General features: G+C 39.6%; 3 protein-coding genes across 8 annotated transcripts in view; 2 read left to right on the top strand and 1 right to left on the bottom strand.

The window, feature by feature from the left end:
• Window positions 1-2006: 2006 nt before the first annotated feature.
• Window positions 2007-8191, top strand: LOC126369059 (sentrin-specific protease 1-like). The gene is made up of 7 exons (XM_050013382.1): window positions 2007-2193; window positions 2397-2494; window positions 2571-2818; window positions 2992-4079; window positions 4314-4500; window positions 4961-5185; window positions 5486-8191. The coding sequence occupies exons 1-7, from the start codon at window positions 2108-2110 to the stop codon at window positions 5645-5647; spliced, it is 2094 nt and encodes a 697-aa protein (XP_049869339.1). The 5' UTR covers window positions 2007-2107; the 3' UTR covers window positions 5648-8191.
• A 13-nt stretch (window positions 8192-8204) lies between these two features.
• On the bottom strand, window positions 8205-25699 carry LOC126368356 (uncharacterized). Of its 6 annotated transcripts, none has more exons than XM_050012320.1 (18): window positions 25579-25699; window positions 19303-19486; window positions 18702-18845; window positions 17691-17828; window positions 17066-17198; window positions 16513-16639; window positions 15691-15816; window positions 15021-15152; window positions 14575-14709; window positions 14270-14328; window positions 13581-13754; window positions 13189-13337; window positions 11977-12157; window positions 11465-11702; window positions 11082-11184; window positions 10213-10352; window positions 9354-9531; window positions 8208-8519 (listed from the first exon to the last, which is right to left on the bottom strand). In XM_050012320.1, the coding sequence occupies exons 2-18, from the start codon at window positions 19468-19470 to the stop codon at window positions 8385-8387; spliced, it is 2460 nt and encodes an 819-aa protein (XP_049868277.1). In that variant the 5' UTR covers window positions 19471-19486; window positions 25579-25699; the 3' UTR covers window positions 8208-8384. The 6 variants fall into 6 exon arrangements, with proteins under 6 accessions (XP_049868507.1, XP_049868277.1, XP_049868444.1 ...); XM_050012487.1 differs by lacking the exon at window positions 25579-25699 and adding an exon at window positions 22663-22744; XM_050012404.1 differs by lacking the exon at window positions 25579-25699 and adding an exon at window positions 19722-20032.
• Window positions 20477-26051, top strand: part of LOC126368762 (long-chain-fatty-acid--CoA ligase 4) — a 61516-nt gene continuing 55941 nt past the window's right edge. The window contains exon 1 of the mRNA XM_050013195.1: window positions 20477-20608. The gene's annotated coding sequence lies outside the window, so the exon portion shown is untranslated. The remainder of the gene's footprint in view (window positions 20609-26051) is intronic.

Consider the following 26051-nt stretch of genomic DNA (forward strand, 5'->3'; position numbering starts at 1 on the left):
TTTATTGTTTGGGCTGAGAATTTGAAGAATTTTTATTTTTATGCTGAATAGTTTCTTTTATTGTGTCTGTTATCATTTGAGAGCTAATACTTGTGTTGTTTACTTTGTTTAATGTAATAACTTTTATTATAGATTCTGTGAGCAAAGTTAATGCGTTTTTATTAGATAGAATTAAATTTATTAATTCCTGACTATTTTCTGTTTTGCTGAGTGATGGAAAGTGTTTATTTTTATTGCTGAATAAATCTGAAAAAGGTGTCGGCATAACTTTATTTTTATTTTCAATTATTTTTTGTTTCTTTATAGGACATTGCCCCGAAATAGACAAGTGATTTCCCTGACAGTGGACACAGATAGCTTTGTCTGATGAAGAGGTGCACGATTTAAAATTGTGCTAGTCACCACAAATTGAACATCTTTCAGAGTTTTTACAGAATTTTCCCAAATGACCATATCTTAAACATCTGAAACACTGTTTTACCGGGGGGATGTAGGGTAAAACAGGGAACCTCCACATTTTAATAAAAATATAGTCTGGCAAAGAAGTCGACGCTGAAAATGTAATTGCGACCGATTGGGTGGGTTGTAGTTGAAACGACTCACCAACTTTCTCCCTTCTCATAATTCGTCGTACACAGATTACTTTTTTACAATTTGTACCTAGACCCAGTTCGTTAAATATTTTTTTGTTTGTCATACTGGTAGGCACTGAGTTGATAACGCCAGTCATTTCAGTGGTACCAGCAGGTATCGTCGCTTTTAAATTTTGGTCTCTCAAGAATGTAGAGTTATCCAAAAAAGCATTTGCTAAATTTGGGCGATCAAAGACTACGCCAATTTTAAATTTATTTATTTTTTTGAGATATTTAATGCCTTTGACTACTCTGGTGAAACAAGTGCTTAAATTCATCATATCTCGTGTCCCAATCGGTTGTTCAGTGCTACTTTCGATAAATACAACAAATTCATAACCTGCTGCGCTATCTTCTGGATACCGGCGACTGTAATCAGTCACTCGGTATGGAGCATATTTGTCTTCTTCAATCTCCGTGTCCATGATCCTTGGCGGGTCGGTAACGTCCGAGTCAGAAGACTCGGGCTCAACAACCTCACCTGGTTCATCCCGAGACTGGGGCTGCTGCTTGCCTCCTTTTGTTGCCGAATACTTCCGCTTTGCCGGCTGGCCAGGCATCTTGCCCGCCGCGCGGGTCCTTAGCGGACCGCATCTGCTACGGTTTTTTATAAAAACTTACCAAACGATAAATATTTACATTCAGATATGAAACAACTATTTATACAATAACTTAAACTAAATAATTATGTACAAATTATACAAATATCTACAAAATTTGGAAATAAAATTGAAATTAAAATCGAGAGCTTAAAAAATCCCGCCTAACTTGTTCGAAGGTTCCCGCCCTTTTTTCTTATGTCACTGTTTCGGTCTTGGTTTCGGCTCATTTTTTATTTTTATAATTTTTCTAAGGTAGAGAGTAAAGAGTCATTGAGTAAAGAGCTGACATTATAAACGTGCACAATTTATTTTAGATGGCACGTGCTTTTTTATCTTTTCCATCTCTCGTCCTATCATCTCATTATTTTTTTCTTACTTATTTTTTACCGTCTTTTAAAGTGTAAGTATAAATCATAGGTATAAATAAGTACAAAATGAAAATTAATCTTGAACTTGAATGAATGAATACAAAAAGCGAATGAAATGGAATGAAACAAAGAAATGAAATGATTAGCTAGAGTTGAGCTAGAACGATTTTTGGTCCTTGGATTTAGAAGCTTTTAATATTAAAATCGGAATCGGGACTCGGACTTTCCTCTCCGTGATTCATTATTCCGAAATAATTACTTATTTGAACAAACGTTTACCATTATTTTCAATTAAAAAGCTTCAAACATTGATGCTTTCTAATCTACATAAGCTGTCAACGACAACAGTGAATTACAGATTTACGGTTTACGGTTATTTACGGTTTTTTAGTTTTCGATGTCACTTCACTAGTAAATGGCATCGCACGTTTGTGCTTGCTTAATTTTTTCCTTTTTCCAGCAATAATACTAAATAAGAAGGTTATGGACTCATAATTTGTTGAAGATGAAGTCCGTAGTGGCTTACGTGCGAAGTCTACTCGGTTGGGCTGACGATAATCCAGCGATCAGAACAAGCTTCAAACGCGACAGGTATGACATTACTTGTTTACAATATTTCGGTTAGTTATGGCGGCAAATACCGCTAAAAATCACGTATTAGGCTTTCAATAAGCACTGGAACATGATCAAAGTACCACTAAAAGTCGCCTCGAGGTTCTGGAAGTGAGCAATGATTGAATGTAATTGTAAAGTTTGTATGTCGCCAACGTGTACATGATATTCTTGTTTTCCAGGGCTGACGACGAATGTTCGTCTGACGATGACTCGCCAGCGCTCAAAAGGCTCAAACACTTAAAAAGGACAAGTTTCCCTGAAGTTATGGCCTCGAACGGTAACTATCTGATAATAAACATAACCCTACAGCAGTTATTTGGAATTTTCAAATTGTCAACATTACTTTCTTGTAGATATTTGGGATAAAGATGAAAAACAGGGCAAAACAGTAAGATATGTGCCGATTCAACTTGAAGGTGGACCTAGTACATCAACCCCAAATGAATCAGCCAGGTATGGCAGTAGAGTACGAACAGTGCCTATCCAACTTGTTGGAGTATCGGAGAATGGTTCGGGCACACCAGCAAGGAAACCAAGGATGCATACCCCCGTGAGACCAGTGGTCCATGCAGTCCTTGATGACGATGATGACGAACCAGAGGTAATTTGTATATTTATTTAAAAATGTGTAAAGTTATCTATGATTTAAGAAATTAGTGCATAGATTTTTGACACAGTGATTATTGGTGACAGACAGTCTTTCATATTTTAATATTTGTTTTTTGATGTTGTTTATTATAAAAAAGAGATATAACATTTTATTTTTATTTCTAGGTGACTTGGATAGAAAGTAAACCAGAGAAAAAGAAACCATCCAAAGTATACATCAATCTTGATGATGAGGACAATGAAGTTGATCAAGGTGATGATGTCATTTTTGTGAAGAAAGTCACAACTCCACCTCCTGTGAAACCATATAAATTCTTCATTGCTAATACCAACAATGTGACTGATTCAAATGATGACTCAGTACAATACTACAAGTTAAGTCGTAAAACAAATGAAAGAAGCTCGAACCTGTCTCCAAAACTCTACAGTAAATTTAAAGCACCTCCAGGAATAACCAAGACTTACAAGAAAGCTCCCACACCAGTCCCAAGGTGGATGCAATCACAGAAGCCTACAAACCTCTCACAAAACATCAGGAATAGATATCTAAATCTTAATGGAAATGGCAGAACAACCCTATCTGAAGTATTTAATCTAGATGAGAAAAGAAATTACCAAGAACTAATTAGGAGAGTGGCAGGAACTGTGAAACCCATAACAATATCAAAGCCTATGGAAATTATCAACATAGCTGATGACGCTGCATCATTCCGCATGACACAAAGGTCACAGAGGAGTGCTTTAAATGAAATAAAATTATTAGAAAAAGGCATAATTGCTGACAAAGAAAATGAAACAACAAAGGAGTATGACCCTATAACAGTAGCTTCTATAAACTCCTCTGACTCTGAGGTTGAGATAGTTCCTTCTGAATCATCTACTTCTTCAGTCAGGATTGATCCAGTGAACTCATTTAAAGAATCATTAAAAGATAAGCCAGTTACATCAGAAGATTGGCTGTCAGATTTGAATTCTAGGTATAGAAAGAAGAAGAATGAAGTTCAAGAGAAATTGAAAGATGCACGGCGAGAGTCCGACATCATATCTAAAGTTAATTATGAACAGAAACTAGCACATTTAGAGCACAAATTGAAGTATGAGCTCAGCATACCAGAGAGCCTCATTGAGGAGCCACAGCCGACCGTAGAGCTGCCCAAACTTACACCCGAGCAGGAGAAGTTGATTAGCAGAGCACTGGGTCCAGGACCACCTAATCAGCTGCTAGTAGAGAAATTTAATTTAAGAATACATAGGTAAGCATAGTTTTCTTTGCAGTAATAACTGTTGGGCAGGTGGACATGGTGTATGACTTTACGCTGACACTTAGAACCTTGCAACATAAGTCAATCATTTATCTCTGTACAAAAATCTTCGATTGATCCAATCAATTCCTATCTAGGAGATACACATCTCACAAATTGAACAGGTTTTTCTGTCATTGTAAAATTGGTTGTTATTGTGTTACACTAAAAATGAGAACTTTTCAGACGTGACCTCCAAACGTTAGCTGGGCTCAACTGGCTGAATGATGAGGTAATCAACTTCTACATGAACCTGCTAATGCAGCGCAGTGAGGAGCGCTCCGACCTGCCCAAGGTGTACGCCACCAACACATTCTTCTACCCTAAACTCAAACAGAGTGGTCAGGCAGGCCTGCGCCGCTGGACCAGGAAGGTGAGTAACATCTTACTTTCTGATGATGAACATACATAAACCTACGCCTATTTCCCACTGGGGTAAGCACAGACAATGGAATTCCATTTGCTTCAATCCCAACACATATCTCTTGCTTGATGATGAAAGAAAGAATGGAATTTACAAAGAGGAACTATAAGTGTACAAGTTATTTATTTTAACCCTTTGACCAATGGAGGCTTGAATATGTTGTTATCTTTGCTAATCATGATTGACTTGATATTAACACTAATCGCCAGTGATCAGCCAAGATAAGAAATATCACTTAACCTCGTAAGGTCTAGATTTCCAGACAGACACAATAGATAAACAATTGGGATTGTATTTTAAAAGGACATTCGGTTTTACGACTTTAAACTGTCCACGGCGGGATTCGTTGCATGGGTTAAGCTTTTCAGATAGTTATAGCTTCTAAGATCATTTTTCCATATCTATACAGGTAGACATATTCGCGCACGACCTAATGGTGGTCCCTGTGCACCTGGGCGTGCACTGGTGCGTGAGCATCGTGGACTTCCGCGCCAAGAAGATCAACTACATGGACAGCATGGGCGCGCGCAACCAGGAGTGCTTAGACCTACTGATGCAATACCTCCGAGACGAACACAAGGACAAGAAGGGGCAGCCCTTCGATGAGAGCGGGTGGAAGGCTGAGTGTCTAAAGGTATTTAATTTTTCCATGACATGTTTTTTCAATCTGCTTTATTTCACTCATCACTAATTTAAGAGCCACAATCTTGTCGGTGTAGCAATCCTCTCCATGCTACTTTTTACGGAAAAATAGGGCAGTGGTTTGGTTACCCTCTTGCTCTTATAAATATATAAATTAATGAAATTAAGTCAACCCGACAGACAATCGAAAATCAGTTGTCTATTTGTAATACGAGGTCTCTATGGGGAGTCTAAGAAATACGAGTAGCAGTCCATTACTCCATACCTAACAAATGTAACGTGTATATTTCAGGACATCCCGCAGCAGATGAACGGCAGCGACTGCGGCATGTTCGCGTGCACGTTCGCGGAGTTCTCTGCCCGCAACGCGCCCTACACCTTCTCGCAGACGCACATGCCCTACCTGCGGAGGAAGGCCGCGCTCGAGATCCTGCAGGGCCGGCTGCTGCTATAGGACGCTACAGGGATGCAGGTACAACCGACGCTCAGTGCTACAGCTGATTACATCTCATGGTAAAGGAGACCTGACTTGACAGTTCCTTTTGTATAACGTCAATTGTTCAGCGTATTTCTTACCATAAAATGATAAGTTCACTACTATATTCCCAAATGCGGTAACTAAATATCCGCGTTTCACCGGGTTTTATTAGACCAATGATATCTATATCAACATCTGTAATAGTCAGTAGCTAACTGTGTTTGAATTTTTTCTATCTTGCTATTGATATGTATCAATATTTACAATCTGTACGCGAATAATTCCATAAAATTATATGAATGTTATCAGCACAAAGTGAGCTGTATACAACTGTAGTACAGAACCGAGGATGTAAGAGGAGACATGGACAGATGACCAGAGTACACGTGGAGTGGACTGAAACAAGTCTGTGAAAGTCTGATATGTTTTGTGTAAGGATCTTTCTACATGTTGTGCTTAAGTTAAACAAATTGAAATATTTATACACAGTATTTGAATTGTCAATGTGATCCAGATCTTTCTGTAATATACTAGAGTGTTTAACACTGGATGTCGGGCACAATATTGGGGAGACGTCAAACTAATCGACGACACAACATTGCGGGAAATGTTATCGCAATTTGCGTCATGTTGTGCAACATTATGAAACATTTATAAACAACCGAACCAATATTGCTTCGATAAGTTTGGAACTCCTTTACGCATTCAAATATTGTTGGTTAACTCTCAATTCCTGTTCTATAGCGGTAACTATGATATTAGATGTATTTGACTTGTCAACTTATGTTTAGTAAAATGTGTAAATAGTAATAAATATATTGATATCATTAGAACAGAAAATGTTCTTCCAAACAAAACATAGATTGCTGTTTCTCATTAACTGATTTTCAGATAGACTTGGCCCCGTTATTTGAAATGAATCTAATACATTATAGGAATAATCTGAATTCTAAGTGGTCATTATCTTCGTCGCAATTTCATTCCAACAAAAGATGTCGTTGTTCACTAATGCAATGAACACTTAGCTGGTACTACGACCTTCATTGCCCAAACTATGCCAAGTTTAAATAAGAAGATACAATAAGGAATTAAAATATTTCTTATAAATGTTAAACCAAAAAACATAAATGTATTTATTACAAAAGATTCAAAAAATCCTAGTTGTGAAAACACATTTGAAGATATTCAGAGTTTAGCATCATTCTTACATAATGCTATCAAAATTTTCTGTTCGTTAGGTATTTCACTGGCCTTGACATAACGTAAAGTGACATTCTTGTGAACAAAATAAGTTATTTATAGGTGTTTGTTTGTGATAATTTAATAAATTGAATGTTTGAGTCTTTTTTAGGCGGAATCGAAGTGCTAAAGTTTGTGTTCTTGGTACAGAAGAGTGTGACTAGAGTATGTAATTATATAAATGCATTTGTCGAGCGACATGTGTCCCCAGAGGCTCCGAGCGATATCGCCCCGCATCGCACGACATCTTATCTCACGACTTTCCCTTAACCTCCTGTAGAACACATTTCCGGACACAATTCGGTATTGTAAGGAAAATTACGCTAATTCTAAAACCATTTCGAAATTTCGTCCTTATTAGCCTTATTTCTCTAGTTTTACCTCTTAAATCCGTCGGATGGTGTTTACTTTAGCAAAAGTCGTAAATATATTTAAATAAAATTTAATATTATCTGTGTTCATCACTAGGGTAAAGTGTTTTTAGAGTGTGCTGTTAACAAACGTAATGATCTAACTTACTGGGTCTGAGTACACTTACGAACCACCCACAGTTTGGGCACACCCTAACATAACCTACAGTGGGACTAATCAGAAGGACTACTCAGAATAAAGGATATTAAAATATCGATACAAACTAAGCAAAGACTAAAGTCTAATATACGTCATTCAGCTTACTTTAGGAGACTTTAAAAAAAAGTGCAAAGTATACTATTTACTAATAATTTCATGCAGAAAAGCAAAAATATTCAAGTTCGTTTTTTAATAGCATAATCTTTCATTTAAAAATAAAAAGAAATACCTTACATACCGGATTGTTAAACAATGGGGTTTGGATTATTTGAAGAACTTTGGGCCTTAGGACCGGCCTTAAGCCGGGCGATATCTCCGGAGGCATGTCTCGATAAATAAATGTCCCCTAGTGGGGACGAAGCTTATGTAGCATAGGTTGGCCTGCCATCAGCCTAATAAATCCAAAATATAAAGAAAGATGCAGGCCTATCATTGGTTCAGGACCCCCTAGGAAGTAATAAATTGTAAAAAAGCTACACTACGGAAGAAAAGAAAGATCTTTAATCTATATTAGTAAAAAATAATGACAAAGCATAAATTACTTGTCTTCATCTTGTTGTCAAGGCCAGATTAGCATTAACTATATTGTAAAAATAATAGTAAGTTCCACTAATGATAAGCTTCACTAATTTATATGAATCACACGATATTGTTTTGTTTCCACTATGATCAGTTTTATAAGCGATGGAATAATAAATGAAAGAATATGAATGTCCAATTTCTTTAATTTGACAATTTCGAGAATCAACTCATATTTCGTTGAACGCCGTAGAACCGATTCTGAGGTATTTCAGTTGATCTCGAGTCTTCGCTACCACTGAATTTAGGCGTTCTGAATTTTGTTGCCGCCACAAGCTTAGGACATTAACGATAATATTGTCAACGTCACAAGTCGAGTGTAAACTTAGTAAGTCGTTCCGATGCCAACGCGTATGAGCCTTAGTTTCCCGCCTTCAAGCAGCACGGCGCCGGAGTCGTTGGTGCCACCGCAGTAGTGCGACGACGAGAATATCGACACCAGGCGCCCGCGCAGCTGGCACTAAGGGACATATATCCACAATTCTACACTAATAATACTGCAATTCAATCAGCTATTATAGTACGTAGATATTTACATAACACGTTGCATCAGCATCATAGAAGCTTGCTAGACTTTCTTGGGGAGTTGGATTCGTTGGGGTGATAACTAAGAATGACACAAAATAGGCACGTGGATGTGCCATTTCGGAAATCGGTCTACCATTACCAACAACTCATGCGTCCACGATACAACACAAACTACTTGCATCCGCTGCAAGACGCAAGTTCGCCCGCAATTAACTTAAATAGTTGTACACTCCACCGCGCTACAAGTTAATAGAGCAGCTCCACACACCATTGAAGATAATTATTTGAAACATACATACAAATCGTTTGTTGCACCAAAAAAGAAACAGTTACAGAAGTAAAAAGGCTTATTGCAATTGGCGGCTTTAATTTCCTTCTCAACAATAACGTGAGGAAACAGTAAAATTGTAACAAATTAGACCTACTTATTCATTGTATATATTCTTTAATATTTTTTTGATTTTTTATTGTTATTATTATTATTGTTTTCTTTCTCTTATGTTATAATGAAATATGGTGTGAAATGAAATATCATTGCCTGTGTAAAATGTGTATATGCCTGCAAAGGCAAAATTTAGTGAGACGTAATTTGCAACTATAACTGCAACTATTATCTATAACTGTACCTAAATTTATGCACAATAAAAATCTTTATCTTTACAACTAGATTGCGTAACTGACGTCTACTTGTGACACCGTCGATTACGTCAATGTAGTGTCTGTAAAACGAGGTATTTTGTATGAAGTGTCCAGGGTGTGCTCTTACCATAAATCCGTTCTGGTGCAGCTCATGTGCTCGTACGACGTGCGAGAGCTGGTTAGAGAGCAAGAACCGGTCGATGGCGGTCTGGTCGAACACGTGGCCCGTGCCGCGTTTCGAGTTGGCCGCGAACCCTTCGTTCGCAGTCAGCTCCAGCGCCAGAGATGTCGTCATCTTATTCGGTCTAACAGGGATAACACATACATCACACTGTGGGTTGTGGAGGTATTTTTGGACTAATAGCCGGGACCAACGGATCATGTCATATCTACTTGGTGAGGAACTTACAAAACTTATAAGGGTGGTATTAATAAACTATTCTCAGCTTCGAGACTGCCCTCAAGATCATGTCAATATGACAGTTCTCATATAAAAACAGAGACTTGAGCAGAATCTTGAGGGCAGTCTCAGCTGAGATTCGTTTATTAATACCACCCTAAGATATACAGACGCCAGTGACGCCCGTACTCAGGACTAAGAACCAGGGATTAGAAGCCAACATACCTATAGCCTTTCGATACAAAAAACAAGTTGTAGCTCAATTGGTACGTTTATACGACAACTACAAGTTGGTAGTGTGACTAGGGATCGACGATCGAACGGTGTTATGTTGGATGTTGTATATATGCGTCTTGCTGTGTAAACTTCGATATCGCGTTTCACGACTGCTTGAAGACTGCATTATAGAATGTGACGCCATCTGTTGCATGTGGGCGGAACTAGCTGGCCAACTAGTTTGGTCCGCCACACCATAGATTACCAGATCCTCCTGCCCTTAGTGGGGTCGGCACAACATGTATCCCTGATTACCATATCTTTTGATAACGACACAAAACCATAAAAAAAACTAATTAAAGAGTCTAACTTGATTGGATCGTTCCACAGCAGTTCCCAGGCGATGGTACTCTGCTCGGCCGGGCGCGGCAATGGTAGAGGAACCTTGTCGATAGCCGACACCAGCGGGCACACCCAGGGCGGGGGGATACCGCCGTGGCAACAGAACACCTGGGAGTTCCACAAACTTTCTTAAATGAACTAAGACGCGTTGCAGAGATGATCTGGATGCTTTTGCGAAAGGAAGGGAAGAGGCCTTACTACAACAGTTAAAATAGGGGTTTTGTCTTCTCTAACCTAACGTGATCTACTGCTGGGTAAAGGCCTCTGTCCATTTCTTGCAGGATTCTCTCTCCAGTGCCAGGCTTGCAGGAAAGAGTCTAAATATGTCGCGTCATATCCGCCTAGGTCTGCCATGCCTGCGTCTGTCTCTACATCTCTGACCTTAGTCCACAGGTCGTTAGGCATCCGAAAGACATGATCCGCCCAATCCCACTTCAACTTGGCTCAACATTGTCTGCAATTTAAGTCTTAGAAAGACTCATTTTTTTTATCTTTCTTTAGATTTTATTTGTAGTAGTAGCAGAACAACTCCTCCGGGCCTTTGCTGAATGACGTCGCGTTCCGATGTGCCTTTTATAGAGAGTTCCCTTCGTATTCTATACATATATGTTAACAATTCTAAGTTAATTTATAAAACTAAAAAAATAGATAATTGATATCACGAGGTTTCCAGGATTTGTGCCCGGTTAATAAACTTTATTTACTTAAAACAGGGTTTAATGGCTATAGGCTCGCCTCTTAATACATGGGACTTAAACATAGCTGGCGAGGAGTGGATGTATAAACTATGTACAGCTCTACCGACCCAAAATATATTTATAAAATTACGGTAGGTACCTTCTCATCTACAACGGCAGCAAGAGGCAGCACATCGAACACTTGATTTATCGCATTCCATATCTTTGCACCTTCTACTTCTCCGTATTTGTTCATACATTCTCTGCAAGGACACACACTAGCTTGTTATCAACGACCACTATACTGCTAGTCATAGCCCAGGGCTTTTCTTTGTATAGGTATATGACCGAAAAATTACGAGTCGTTTGTCCCTTTTGGGGCGGAAGGCAAGAGGGAAATCACTGCCCTATTTTTCCCTAAAAAAGTAGCATGGAAAATGCTGCACCGACAAAAGCGTGGCTCTTAAATTGATGATGATGAAATCCCTTTTGACTACGCTTCCTCGACGTTTGAACTTCTCTGCCCTCAATGCCTAAACTTACGTGTAAAAGGTGAACATTTTCTGTATGTCTCTTGTCTCATGATTCCCTCGGATGAGCAAGACGCCGTGCGGTCGTTGCAGCTTGGCCGCTAGCAGGTATGCCATGAGCTCGGTACCGTGCGGCCCTCGGTCCACGAAGTCCCCGAGGAAGAGCATCTTCGCGGGCGCCAGCGCAGCTCCGGAGGGCCACAGTGCTGTCTCCAGGGTTAGAAGCGCGTTCAAATTGCCGTGGAGGTCACCTGCAGTTATTAAATAAACGTTACTTCCCTCCCTACACCCACACCCCACACACCTATACATCTCTACCTACCCCTTTGGGGATACAAGCGTGATGTTGTTGTGCTACATTTAGTACATTATGTATATACTTACCTATGATCACGCATATTTCCCTTTGGGACTAAGTAGGTCTTTCTGTTTCAACTCTAACACTTACCTTCATCCGCATCATAAATCTGTACATTTCCGAACCATCGGAGCAACTTTACATTTAGTATCAAAAGAAATAGTCACCTATAACATACACCGGAGAATTAATCCGCAGCAGCCGTGGTTCCTCTGCGCAGATAGGTCGCACGGCGTCGGCCAGGCGCAGCAGCAGCGCGCCCATGGCTGCCTCCTCCGACGGCGTGGCCCATGCCCACGCGCACTTGGTCACCACCGTCGAGTTGTTCGTCGCCACTGACATGCGTCTCTGCACATTGTTTCACGTCATTTTAAATCAATCAATGATTAAAGAAGACGTTGATAACAGCATCCGTGTTCTTGCGGTTAGTGCGTTCAGCTGTCGATCCCAAGATTCTGAGTTCGATTTCCGTCAAGGGAACATGTCACAAACCACTGCGAGACTGTCATTTGTTTGATTAGGAGGATTGAGAAGCAATTCATTTAAAAAGCAATATTGCAGTTTGACATTTGCGCATATAAAAGTAAATGCAATAGCAATTATTGTTTTTTTAGGTGAATTGCTTGGATGTGGCATTATTAACCCACCTGGAATTGGTATAATTACGAGTATGTAAATTCAGACGGTTACAATAATTCGTGGCTGACTTTGCAAACTGACGTATCTGCATTTTCTTGCTAAAATAATTTATGCCTTATTGACAATGGCAAAAAGTGCAAATCAGATTTGCCAAAGCTTTCAGATACGTCACTTAGCGACATCAGCGACGAATTATTCGGAATAGGTATCGTTAGCGACACCACCTCTATAGCCATAGATAGCTATAGATTTGCAATAAAATGGCAAAGTACTGCGTGCGTTACAGAAGAAAAACTCAGTTGGTAGTGGATCTAGCTTGCCGCCTTCGTGGAGCTAGTCTCCGAGACATTCGGATACATACATTATTATTTATTTATACATTTATATTTTTACGTGTGTTCGAATATGTATTGAACACGAGCTGCCGAGGTTTGCGTTCTCGCTAGATGGCGCGGATGGAAAAACACCTTGGTGTTATACCAAAATACAGGGTGTTAGTGACATCGTAACGAAAACTTTGAGAGATGATTCTGAGTTGATATCAAGTAGAATTGTCCGTCGCAAAAATATGGAACGGAATATAATTTAAAAAAAAACACAAAAAACATGAATTTTCCGACAGGAAATTATACTTTATAATATCAACTCAGAATCATGGTCTGAATCATCCTCATCAGTATTCGTTACGGTGTCACTAACAGTCTGTATATACAGCAGTAGGTAAAGATAAAGTTATTTACTCCGGATCCCTTGTCGACTTGAGTGGCGAAGTAGTGAACGGCGGCCATCGCCTCCACGGGGCAGGTGCGCGGCCCGAGCACGTGGGTAGAGTTGACACAAGTCACATTCAGCGTCACCAGCCGCGCCGTTGATGCTGTCACCGCATCTTCTGTAGGCCCCCAAATAATGTCACCATCATCCATCTAACTATGCATCTTCTTGAGCGGAGGGAGCGTCGGCATTTATGAAATGACAACTAAAGTATTAGTTGTCATTTTGTCATAGAAAGAGAGCTCAAAATACACCACGATACTTGGTTACAAGAGGAAGATAAAACCCATCCATTGCAATTATTGGCACCAGGTAGACCTTGTCCGTGCCACTAATACCGGCTGAAAGAAGGAAAGCTTACCGTTAAAGGTAGTGAGCTCGAGCATCTCATTGGGGACATCTCTGCGCAGGCGCACCGTGTAGACGGCGACGTTGTAGTCGGGCCGCTGGCCCGGGCGCCGCAGCGGCGTGCCGCCCGGCGACATCTGCGACGTGTCGCCCACGTGGGACATATTGCCCATCGTGCACGTTTGCCCTGAGTATAAAGTATGTCCGAATCAGATTTTGGATCTAATACAATCTATGAACAATTCCTGGAGCTACTTCCCGACGACCCGATTACTCTAGCCTTAGAGGCAGCCAATCAGCTCGCGACACCAAACATTTCAGGACCCCGATACCGACCCCGCCGCGCCGGCATGGTCGACGATTTCCCTCAATCAGCGCTTATCGCTATCGACCCACTAGGATCGATTAATTCTTTCAAATATTTTTCCTCTCAGACGACGCCCTGAGCCGAGGTTCGCGCCCAACTGGGCACCCTCAGGCCTGTTGTCTTAAACGTTGTACCGGGTGAGAGCCTTCAGCGCTCCCCATTTGTCCGGCCAAGTAGTTAATTCCATCTGCGGCAAATCTACAATAACTCACAAAAACAATCCTGGAGCTACCTAGATTTATTATTTATAAGTATCTAAGTATAAACTCAGTGCACTTCATCGTAATGTTATTGATACGAAATTCCCAAATAAGTATCAAAAACAAAATACATACCTAAGTGTAATTTAGAAGTTTCCGGCGAAGTATTGGGGCTTATCTCGCGTTCGCGTTCTCTGAAAGAAGCGATCAGATCAATACATTGGAACTGAAGAGACCGTGCTTCTGAGGGCACGTAAAGTCGTTGGCTCTGACTTGAGACATGGGCACTTTTAGGCGGCTAGAAAACTGTGGCGATAGGTTGGCTCTAAACACAGTGGAGCAGTGTAGTGAAGTATGTCATATCCCCTTCGGTAGATTGAGAGAAAGCAAGTGTCCAGCTACGAGATATGTACGCTGTTTATATGTTATATAATGCTCACTGCAAGTCGACGAGATACCCGGAGACACTTCGTGGCGCGCGCAGCATGGAGCTGGTCCCACGCAGTCGCAGCTCACCCACGCCGCGCAGGAACTCCGTCAGGGGGATCTGCGAGTTTGGTTGGATACCCAGTTGCCTAGAAAATCTTAATACGTTTTACACAGTATCGTGGTCTGACTACCTACAACACTATCTATGCATACCTACAAATTCATGGTGACATCAGGTGCTAAACATGAACATATTTTAAAGCCCATATGCCTAACAATCTGGATCATGTATGAGTGAAATCCCTAAAATATTGAAATTTCTATACAAATACACATTTCTATACAATTGTACAGATTTGGATGAAAATAGAGACATAAATAGAACGTAACCTAGGGACGGCTTGCGTACTTATCGCGATAACCGAAATGACATCCCTGAAACATGATTATGTCACACCTGAGGCAGACGTCAGCGTCCTTGGCTACACTGAGCGCGTCCACGGGCAGCTGGCGCGCCACCCGCGCCGCCGCCACCAGCTCTTTAAACTCTACGTACTCCAACTTCATGTCCCGATTGCTGTCGAAGAATCTGAAAGTTGAACCTGAAGTTATCAGAAGCTCACACACACTTATGATTGAAATCGTTAGATATGATACCCGCAAGTGTTCCCCTAAATTATCAGTACTTAATGGACAAGAATCAGCATCACTCATGCGTAAACTGGCTCCTTCAGCAACTTTAGTTAATATTTTTTCTAAAATTTAATCTCAATGTAACACTGACTGTTACTGTGAGAGGCCTAACGAATCTGTTTCTACCTACATTACAAGGATAGATAGATATATCCTCCAAAGAGATCCTCCAAACGTGATGCATACATACATACATAAACTCACGCCTATTTCCCACCGGGGTTTAGCAGAGACTATGGAATTCCATTTGCTTCGATTCGAACGTGACGCAAGATTTTAAGAGATTTATTAGTAAAGCAATATCACTTATACGTGTTGAGGGAAAAATTACAAAAAAGAAAGATTGAAAAATCCGGACTCGGATGGGAATTGACCCTCAGGTCTATCCAGCCGTCCGAATCAGAATTTTTCGTACTTTTCTCTTTGAGAACTACCTGAAAATGTACCGGCAGCGTATCTCTGCCGGCACGCCGCTGTGCTGTGTGGCAGGCTCCATGGCGGCGCACCACAGCATCAGCTCCAGGAACGACAGGCCTCCGCGCCCCGTTATGTCTGCTGCCCTGTTCACATACTTCTTCATTAGACCAGGTTACACGACTTCTATGCTAGACCCGCTGACCACCATGAAATCCCTAGTAGTATGGGTATCCCAGTTGGGCGACCGGGAGTGTTTTTCTAAGATGCAATGAAGCAATCTGGTGAAGTGTGCTGAGGCTGATGTCAGAGGACTCCTACCAAACAATGAAGAAAGATTTGTGCCGAACACGTTTAGGCTGTATATTTGTCATCTAAATCACATGCATCCACAGACTTCTTCTTCTGTTGTGTGGGTTGTGAGGTGAATTACCAACCTCATCAACCCTGGTGTCAGGGTTATTATTGAGCCGCCAAAGACCCCTGACATGGCTCATATGTAACGATTACTCACTTACGTCAGTACCTAAGTAGTAACCGGGACCAACGGCCTAAAGTGCCTTCCAAAGTACGGATCACCTTACCTTCGGACAATCAAGTGTTCAGCCTGTAATGTTCTAATCAAACTAGGGATCACAAAGCGACATTTGTGATGTGTCCCCACCGGGATTTCAACCCGGGACCTCCGGATCGTGAAATCAAAGCTCAACCACTGGACCACAGAGGCCGTTCCGATCCATAGGCTAAACCATCGTTACGTCTGTCGGGGTATAAAGAAATATAATAGCTCTTATGATAGGTATAGATACTTATTTAACCTTACGCTTAGTAATTCGGCTCACCTGAAAAGATTATGGCACTGTGGTCGTTGCCAGCCCAGATCCACCATGAAGGTGGTGAACATGTGCGGACTCATGTACACTGCTGGGAACGACAGCACCACGAACTCCCGGTACAGGCGTATTTGATCTGAAATATAGCAAGTACAGTCTTCTTCTATCGTGTGGGTTTTGAGGTGGATTACCAACCTCATCTATTGAGCCGCCAAAGGCCTCTGACTGACATGACTCATGTAACGACTACGAGTACCTACAGTATATCCGCGATAGCCCATCGGAGAACTTTATAAGTTTGAATTCATGTTTGTATGATAGATAGTTGACATCATATTATTTCCAAGATTTGTGCCTGATTAAGGGACTTAAACATAGCTGGTGATGAGTGGGTGTTTAGGTAGAGGTACAGTAGATATCTCTGCTTATTCCTTCGGGGATATAGGCATGATAGCTATATAGGCATAAAAACAGTATATACTAAGCCAGCTATGTTTTAGTACCATGTAATAAGGCGCTAGCCTATTGCTACATAAGAACATGAATAGATTTAACAAATAACCTTCTTTAGTATACTTGGCAGCTATAAGGAGATGATAATTGGGCGAGGACAGAGCGGCGGCTCCGGCGCCCACGTCCGGAGACAGGATGAGGTTGCTCTCACATATCTCTATCAGGATCCCCGTGTCGTACTCCTGCAACGTCATATAGTACCTAAGTAGGTACATGCTCATAAACTACGTATATCTATCTACTCAGTCTGTATCCACGCACTGCTGGGTATGCCTCCTCTCTTGCACACCACCCTTTCGGTCCTCTGCAAGTCTCATCCACTGCTTTCCAGCACACCTCCAGTAGACCCTGGGCTGTGGGTATTTCTCCAGTATTGTGGATTTCCAATACTCCACCCCTTCCCAGAGGCATAGAATAAGGAATGATACTACGTATAAAACGGCAACTCTCCGCTCCCCACCAGCGGCTGAGGTATGTTTACCTCACTCCCCCTCGAATACAGTTTGGACTTGAGTCGTATGGCGTCAGACGTCACACACACAGACGCGCATGTACGATATCATCAATGTGTGGTGTCTGTGTAAAACGAGGTTTCTTATATGAAGCGTCCGGGGTGTGCCAGAGGGAAGGTTTGCCAGCATTTACTCAGGCAATTAATTAGTTGATGATGTTACCACATCGAACTCCTTGATTTGTTCCCCCATGGCCATTTGCGTGAAGATGGCGAGCTCGGGGCTGCGCAGCATGGCGTGCGCGCGCTGCCGGTCCAGCTCCACGTGGTTGAACCATGACAGCCGCGAGCGCAGGTTTTGCTGACAGGGAAACAAAGTGGTGTAGCGTACCTATCTTATACAAATATACGTATCTACACACGCATCTATTATTTGCCGCCCTTTGGACCCACAATAGTCACAAACCGACATAACATAATACCTTATGTTATTGTGGGACACTAAACAACCCAACCAAATTACATCGACAAACTGGATATACTACTCATTAAGATACGGTAATTATTAATTAGTTATTACTCTTATTACAGTTGGCTTGACTATAAAAGACAGTGATACGGCTCACCACCTATCACGTTGGTCTAACACAATGGTCGGTGAGGTGCGTATTTAGTTTATCTTGCGATGGATGTACGTGTGACTACCCCAATTGAGGTAAGCCGTGAGCTAGATGTTGTGTGTTACTAATGAGGGTACGTTAAAAGCTATCTTCCTCTTATCCTCATATTTACGTATATGTGAATTAATAAAACTCTCGGCAAGCAGCATCGCAACACAGTGATCCTTTTTTGAAACGTTTTGTGTGTTCTAACATAACATACTCGTAAGCTCACGACTATATCCCAATTGACAGACGTACATCCATCGCAAGATGAACTAAGTACCCATTCCTCACCGAGCTTTCTATTAAACCAACGCCGCAATATCCGTAAGTATTACCGTTTATATACTTACGTAATGGTCGAGCCAACAGTGTCAGTGAAAACTGCACGAACAACTCACTGGCTCAAGTCCAGCGCCAGGGTTTATTTTTTCTTTTTTTTTTAATTTATTTAAATGAAAAACTTAAACGGTAGATTTACAAATCATCCCCGCCAAACTTATGAAGTTTGAAGTTCGAACCGGCGGCGCTCCCCGTTTGAGAAGCAAGTTACAAATAATTAAATAAATCACCTTTATTTTTAATTTTTTCTTCAGATCAGGCTTGATACAAGTCTTGTAAATTGCATGGTACACGGCCGACAGCGGGTGGTTCGGCAACCACACTTTGTATATTCTAAGGGGAACGCACGGATTGACTGTTTCAACGCCGAATAACTAAAAATGATATAAATTATAGATATTACTGAATGACCATGAATTATTCTTCCAATATTGAGAAGGTGCAGGAGTTTTCGGAGGATGTTCATTATTTAAAAATTGACGATTCAATTTTGATGACGAATGAAATTTTGTAGTTGTGTTGATGAATGTGGAGGACGCGAGAAAAAGTTCATGATCGAAGCAGATGGAATTTAATAGCCTCTGCTTACCCCGGAAGGAAATAGGCGTGAGTTTTTGTATTTAGTATGTATATGTTGTAGTTGTTTGTTTACGTAAGGTTGTTAGTTTCAAAATTGCCGAAAGCAAGATCTGCAGAAAGTGACATTTCGCTGGTCTGTGGTTGGTGACATGGCCTGATGACATGTGACTTTCGACAGTGTCCCATCGGGCATCGAACCCAATACTCCAGACACTAGAAAACGGAGGCTGTTAGGTTTGGATGATGACTTACATCGTAATATATTTTACTAGCAGTTAACTTCCAGCAGTCACCATCGACTCTGCTGGACGGTATCCAGTACTCCCCGCTGGTCTCCTTCGAGAGGAGGAACGAGTGCTCGGTCGGGCAGTACACGAGCAACGACACCACATCACTTAGGTCCTTATAATGTTTGAACATTAAGAACAGTTTTTACCTAAAATTATAAACTAATAAATTAAAATATGAATTCGATATGATGATGAGATGACCAATTATGAATTATGACTGTTTTTGACAAATGTAACCAAACATTGACATTTTCTTTGGCTGTTTGATATTTGAGAGGTTGAATATCTGAAATTTCATGTACCACCGATCCTCTTTTTCGTAGTTATATAATATGGTGGCATCGTTCGTATTTTTACGTGAATCATGAAAGTAGTACGTACTGTCTGTAATCTAAGCCCGAAAGCATATTGCGTTTAGCAGCAAACATACTCAACTCATAAACTCTCTAACTATAACTTCTCGCAGATATCCAAAAAGTGACACACCATTCTTTCTATCGACCTCCGACATGAGTTACAGCGTGAAGACAATATGAGAACGAGTCATACTAGTTCATGCTACGGTACATAGATGACGCTGCAAGAATAAATTCTTTGTATGAATGAACTTCTTAGATGATCCATAAATCGCATTCAAAGAATAAAATCCAGCAGTTGCTATATGTAGCCGACAATACGTATTCCATATGGAAATCATGGGTGTATGATTCTACCACTATTGAAAAAAAAAACAATTTTGCTATTGATCAAAATATGTATAGCGCAGTTATATATGCCTATGTACAACGTGACGTAGCGATCACGCCACCTTCCGAGACTGATCTGAGGGTTCTGATTGGTCGAGGTTTCCCCACCCCACAGAAAAAGCGACACATTCAACACGTCTAGTGTTGTATTTATATCGATTCGAGGTCTCGTTTTTCTTCTCGATTAAATTAAAAAAAGTCACTTGTAATGAAAGCAGAGAACTTTTATCAATACTATCAACGAATTTGTAGGATTATTTTATCTGAAATAGCTATTTGTGATTTATTTAATATTTATTATGATCAAATAGAAATTTTGTATTTGGAAGAAAATAGTATCGATTTAATCGGACTCGCTACTAATGTCAAATCATCAAATAAACATTTTTGCAACACTACTAATTTGGTTTCGCTGGACGTTAGTGCGGGGCTGTTTCTTAAAAGTGTTTATATAGAGTTTATTTGAAAATTCAGTGATAATTTACAAGTGTAATATTCGCAGCGGACCCAGATAAATCCAAGGTAAGTGTATTTATAAAAAAATCGTGATTTAGGACATTACATTTGATCTTGTACTCATACGTTTCTATAACCTAAAAGAAACAGATTGAATTTTCTGGTCTATTTCTTCCGCATGTAGTAAACATCTAGCGTAAAAAATGTAACATTTCCTAAAGAATATAATTGCGGATCGTTTCGGTGGAACTCAGGTTTTTTTGTTTAATAACTTGTGTATGCGGCTGATCGGCGCGCGATTCCTATGAGAAACATCTGTACATCTTTTTCGGCTGACCAAGGGTGATCTTTTTATTGAACAAAAAAAAAATGTAGAAAAAAAAGAAATGTATGTATATTCAAACCTGCATTGTATAAAATATGGTTAAAGTGGTGAGGTTTCATTTAACAGTAATCCGGATCTCAAATTGTAAAGGTTTATGAAAATAAACTTTATTTAACTGTACACATGATGTTCATAACAAATGCATGCATGGAAGTGGGTTGCAACCTAATCTATTAAATAAACTCTACGGTAGGTACATCGATTTTCATTTATAACGTCATCACATTGATTCTAACTTTCCTTTCAATAATTATTCCATAATATTCAATATACTTTGCTATGGTGAACTATTTAATTAATATAATTTAATTCAAATTTTGAGTAGAATCCAATGAGAACTTTATTGGTTTCACAAAAATAAACTTGTATTTCATTGTCTTATAAAAACTTTAAACATTAATTAATGAGATACTGTGTGAAGCTGTGAAGTATAATGAACTGTGGTGTTAAAGCTATCATTTATTTAATTAGCATACCCAAGTTGCCACCTCTTTGATAACCTTCGATGAATGAGACGATTCGTCTGTCACCTTGCTAACAATTATCTTAACTACTCAACTTATAAATTATGTACATACCTAACACAGTTGGCAGTATGTTCATAATGTACTTTTAGTCGAATTCTTTTGAAAATAAGTACTTATTTGATATGTAGGTAGACTGAAATTCAGTTACTTTTTGATTAATTAGGGATCTGTGCTTAGCTATAATTTTTTGATGCAATGTGAACTGTGATGTCTTTATATTTTTACTGCTCAAAACTAGAAATATATAACTCACGCCTGCAATCCCTAATGAGGTGCCACAACTAATCAGACACCCTGCGGCGACTTTTAATACTAGATACAAGCAGCCCACATAATATCCCATACTTACTATATTTTTTTAAACTTGAAGTTGTGAGAACACATGAAGATGAACAAAAGTATGCCCAACTATCAAATAACTTTAAAATTATTTTCTTAACTATGCAAACAGCTGACCTAGGGCTAGTTCATTGAATGGTCTTAATTACTTAAGTCTGTTAACAATAATATTAATCTTTTACATAAGTAAGAGGGTGATAACTGATAAGTCACATAGGTACATTATCAATACTCTTATTTGCTTAAATGCTTCAGTGTGTGTATTTTGTTGTAAAAGCAAATGACTTATTTTATTGTTATGGAAGTTATATTTATTTGATTATCTTGACCAACACCTCTTTTGTACCTAGATATTGTGTAACTTACACAATATACAATATCTAGTAACAAAAGTGGTGTATTATTTTTGAGTTATTTTATTTTAGCCGGAGCGTCCTCTAATATTAAATATTTTCTTTCTTTCTATTTACAATGATTTTAGTAGGTATTTGGTGGTACTTGTTACTGACATTGTCAATTAATTGTTACTACAGTACAAGTATTTATTAAGTTTGAATGTTTAGTTGATTTTATTCTGTAAGGAATCTTTAACATAGCATAAGCTTATGTGTATATCCCCAATCAGACTACATCCATCACAAGATGAACTAAGTAACCACACGCCACCAAGCTCTCTGTTACACTAACATGAAGAACCAAATCTTAACTCAGTCTTCCTTATTCAACAGAACGTCTGTTCTTAATAGCTCTTTATATTTAGCTCATATTCTTATTCATTAGAGTATTCCAAATTGTTATAATTGGTGAATTTCTTATTATTGAATTCCCTAAATCCGGAGACTTCTGTCTCTTCAATAGAGCTAACTTACCTAGAACAAGTCTTGAATAATAAATGATCGATTCAATTAAAAATTGCTGGCTAAAGTGCTTTTGTGACTCAGTCATAGTCACACGGTCACACCTGGCCCCTTCAGAGTTATTAGCCTTGAATCCAATTTTATAATTTTACGATAATAAATTACCATGCTGTAGCTTGCCGGCCTGAATCACAGTTTTCACAGTTTTGTTTTGTGTTGTGTTACCACTAATTTTGACTAAACTTCTAATGGCAACAGCTATTGGACTAAAACATAGCTGGCGGGGTGTGGGTGTATTTTAGGTATATCTATACATGTCTGCCTACCCCTTCCGGGATACAGGCGTAATCCGTAAGACATCATTATAAAATTTGTCCAAACCACTGGGTCCTGTGAACCTCGCGTGATGTCGGCAACACGTGAGTGGACGTTCGATGGATGACGGAGCTGGTCCAAATTATCGGAACTTGCTAGTAGGGTTAGGCTTGGTGTGACTGCGTGATGTTTTGTTGAAGAAAATATGTTGTATTATGTAGTTCCAACAACGTGACTACGCCGTCTTGGTCCAACAAGAAGTGTAGAGGAGGTTGGGGGAGGCCTATGCTGAAAGGCTGAACCGAAGTAAAAAAAAGCAGTACTCAAGACTATAGTGTAGTATAATGTAGTTTCACAGACAAGAATAATTAGCAAAAAGAAATAAGTCTCTTGATCTTTAATGAACAGTAGGCGAGCAGAAGTTACTGAAGACTATTTGCACCCACACTTGTTATTGACGTTTTTAAACGAAGCACTCTTAAGCAATCTTATGATTTTGATTTGATGAACAAGGAACAAAGTTTACTTTCTGTAATTCTTGTGTATCTAGGGACCTTTACTGAGTTAATAACGCCTTTGTGATAAGCTTTCGTGTATGTTTTGAATAGTTAGCTGTATGGACTGCTTGGTTATGTCCTGACATTATTTTAAGACCTATGGATACACATCACAAAAACACAAACGTTTGCAACTTTTTTGATTGGAAAGTTGGATTGTATCGAAGTAGGTTAATGCACTCCATGTTATTGCAATTTGAACGCTGCTTTATATCGGAGTGTTCACGTGCGTGCTTCGTCTTACAGTCGGGGGGGCATAATTGAGAGGAAGAGCAAAGTACACGGCCTTGCCCGTTTGCCCGGCCCGCTTAGGGTTCCCATTTGCAAATAAACGAACTCAGGACATAAGGACCAGGAATAGTTGTTACTTCCTGAAGTACCTATATTGTTAAAAGTCAATATGTTTAGTGTTTGTAATTCGATTGTCCGGTTATACAAATTGAATATCGGCTCTACTCAACCAGTTTTAGCCGATACGATAGTTATCCCACCTTCGTAGCTCGTCGCTTCACGTAATAGTGTTCAACATTTTTCAGCTTTATACATATCTCTACGACAAATTTATTATAGAAGGGAAAGTAGAAGGAAAGAGAGGAAGGAGAAGTCCAAGAAGATCTAACATGGAACCAATTAAAGAGAAGGCGAACGTCGTGTAGGAAGTCAAAGCGTTGACCCTTAATAGACAAGAATGGAGAATGCTACACCGTCAGGAGCGTGGTTCTTAAATTAATAATGATATCTCCACCAATTAAGTTCTCTGTCCAACTCACCTTCATTTAAAACTCAATACCCAAGAAGATAGTTCTTATCGACGCACCCCTATCGCGGAGTTTAAAATTCGTGACATGCACGAGCACCAGCTGCAGCCCTAGTTCTGTGGCACCGTGAACTCTGACATTACCCGTCTTTCAATAGACAGAGGTCCCGTGTTATATTCCCCCATATCGAATATTCACGTAGGCGATATTATATTTTACTTAGAAATTGTTCAATAACTTTCGGAAAAAAACCCACTTTTCAAAAGAAGATAAATATAAATAAGATCAGCGGGAATTAAAACGGCCGCATCAAAGCAATTCATCTAAGAAAGCAATATTGCTATTTGACATTTGCGCATATAAAAGTAATTGCGCAATGCAAACAAATGTCAAATACAATATTGCTTTCTTAGATGAATTGCTTCGATGTGGCCATTTTAACCCCCAGATCTGATCAAGCCCATATCTGAACTAAGCAACATTTTTGTCTTTATATACATTTTCTTCTGGATAATGTGATTAGTACTAAATACCTCACAGAAATACCTGTAAGTACTTTAGACAAGCTGTTACTGTAGTGTAGTAAAGAAAACAGAGTGACAGAATTGTAATTCGATCTTTAAAAGATCAAATAGGTATTCCTTTGACTATTATTGTCAACGATTCCAAGCGCTTTGATCCTCCTCTCACTTCTGTGTATTAATTAAACAAACTTCCAAGGATTTTTTATCTGTTCCCCGTTCATTTCTCTATTAAGTTCATGAAATGTAGTTATTTTTACTAGAATTAATTCTTGATGCCCGGAAGCCTTTTCCCGAAAGGGAATCCTGAAATATCTTCTCGACTTCTCGTCTTGTATCTGTTTAAATCTCCTTTTCTACTTGTTTAAAATCCACTAATGTGTTCGAGTAGATCTTACAAATGCTTGTATACTTCTTTTTGGGCAAAGTAAAAACAAAAAATGCGTTTGGCTGCTTGTCATCCCGACATTCCCGACACGTCGTGCAATTCGACAAATTACGTGATTTTGTCGTTTCAGTGACGGTATAAAGTCTACTGCAACATGATAGACCGTAGTCATATGGGCGATAGGCTAATCACCTGCTTGCTAGTCCTACAACCACACGGTTCTTCGTATATTATCCATCTTAGAATTTCATATCATAAAAGTGACTCTTTTTGGGCGAAACACAAAAAGATCTTTAGGAATCTCGGGCATGTTTTGTGTAGGTACGCGTATGAAAATTCTTAATTAATACCATATTTCTGAATACATTAGTCTCAGAAACAGAGCCTACCTCGGTTCCACAGTACAGGTGACGCCTTCGAAGCGGACGCGAGGTAATAAGTTCTGAAACTACATTCAGATGTAATGTTTAGTTCACTTTGGACTTGTGTTAGTGCGCCAGTTTACTTGCAGACTTGGCACTTGTTCGGTAGAAGTTACATAACAACGAGAAAATAGAAAAGTTAATAAAAAAAAACGTCATCGACGTGTTGCGCGTGGCTAAAGGATAATTAATAATTAAATGTGTTTATAGGACCAATCAACTTAACAATTATGGGTTCAGTTATGACACTAACATAATCAACACTTATAAAGCACTGCTGGTAATTACAATAGGTAAAACCTGTGCTATAAATAGCAGCTGCCTTCCATTGACACAATGTAGAATGTCTCTACAGTTCTTAATAAAGTAGAATCAGATATAACTGGCACGTAGAAACAAGAAGTCTTAAGTTTCTCTGCTGATACGTCAGAAGATTTTAA

Source organism: Pectinophora gossypiella, chromosome 1 (assembly GCF_024362695.1).
Source record: "Pectinophora gossypiella chromosome 1, ilPecGoss1.1, whole genome shotgun sequence".
NCBI lineage: Eukaryota > Metazoa > Arthropoda > Insecta > Lepidoptera > Gelechiidae > Pectinophora > Pectinophora gossypiella.

Coding starts and splice junctions, on each gene's coding strand:
- LOC126369059 (XM_050013382.1), top strand. CDS start 2,108: ATGAAGTCCGTAGTGGCTTACGTGCGAAGTCTACTCGGTTGGGCTGAC. Junction 2,495..2,570: donor TGAAGTTATGGCCTCGAACG/GTAACTATCTGA, acceptor ACTTTCTTGTAG/ATATTTGGGATAAAGATGAA. Junction 4,080..4,313: donor TTTAATTTAAGAATACATAG/GTAAGCATAGTT, acceptor AGAACTTTTCAG/ACGTGACCTCCAAACGTTAG.
- LOC126368356 (XM_050012320.1), bottom strand. CDS start 19,470: ATGTTCAAACATTATAAGGACCTAAGTGATGTGGTGTCGTTGCTCGTG. Junction 15,817..16,512: donor CAGTGCCATAATCTTTTCAG/GTGAGCCGAATT, acceptor GTATGTGAACAG/GGCAGCAGACATAACGGGGC. Junction 13,338..13,580: donor CGAGCTCACTACCTTTAACG/GTAAGCTTTCCT, acceptor GGGGGCCTACAG/AAGATGCGGTGACAGCATCA.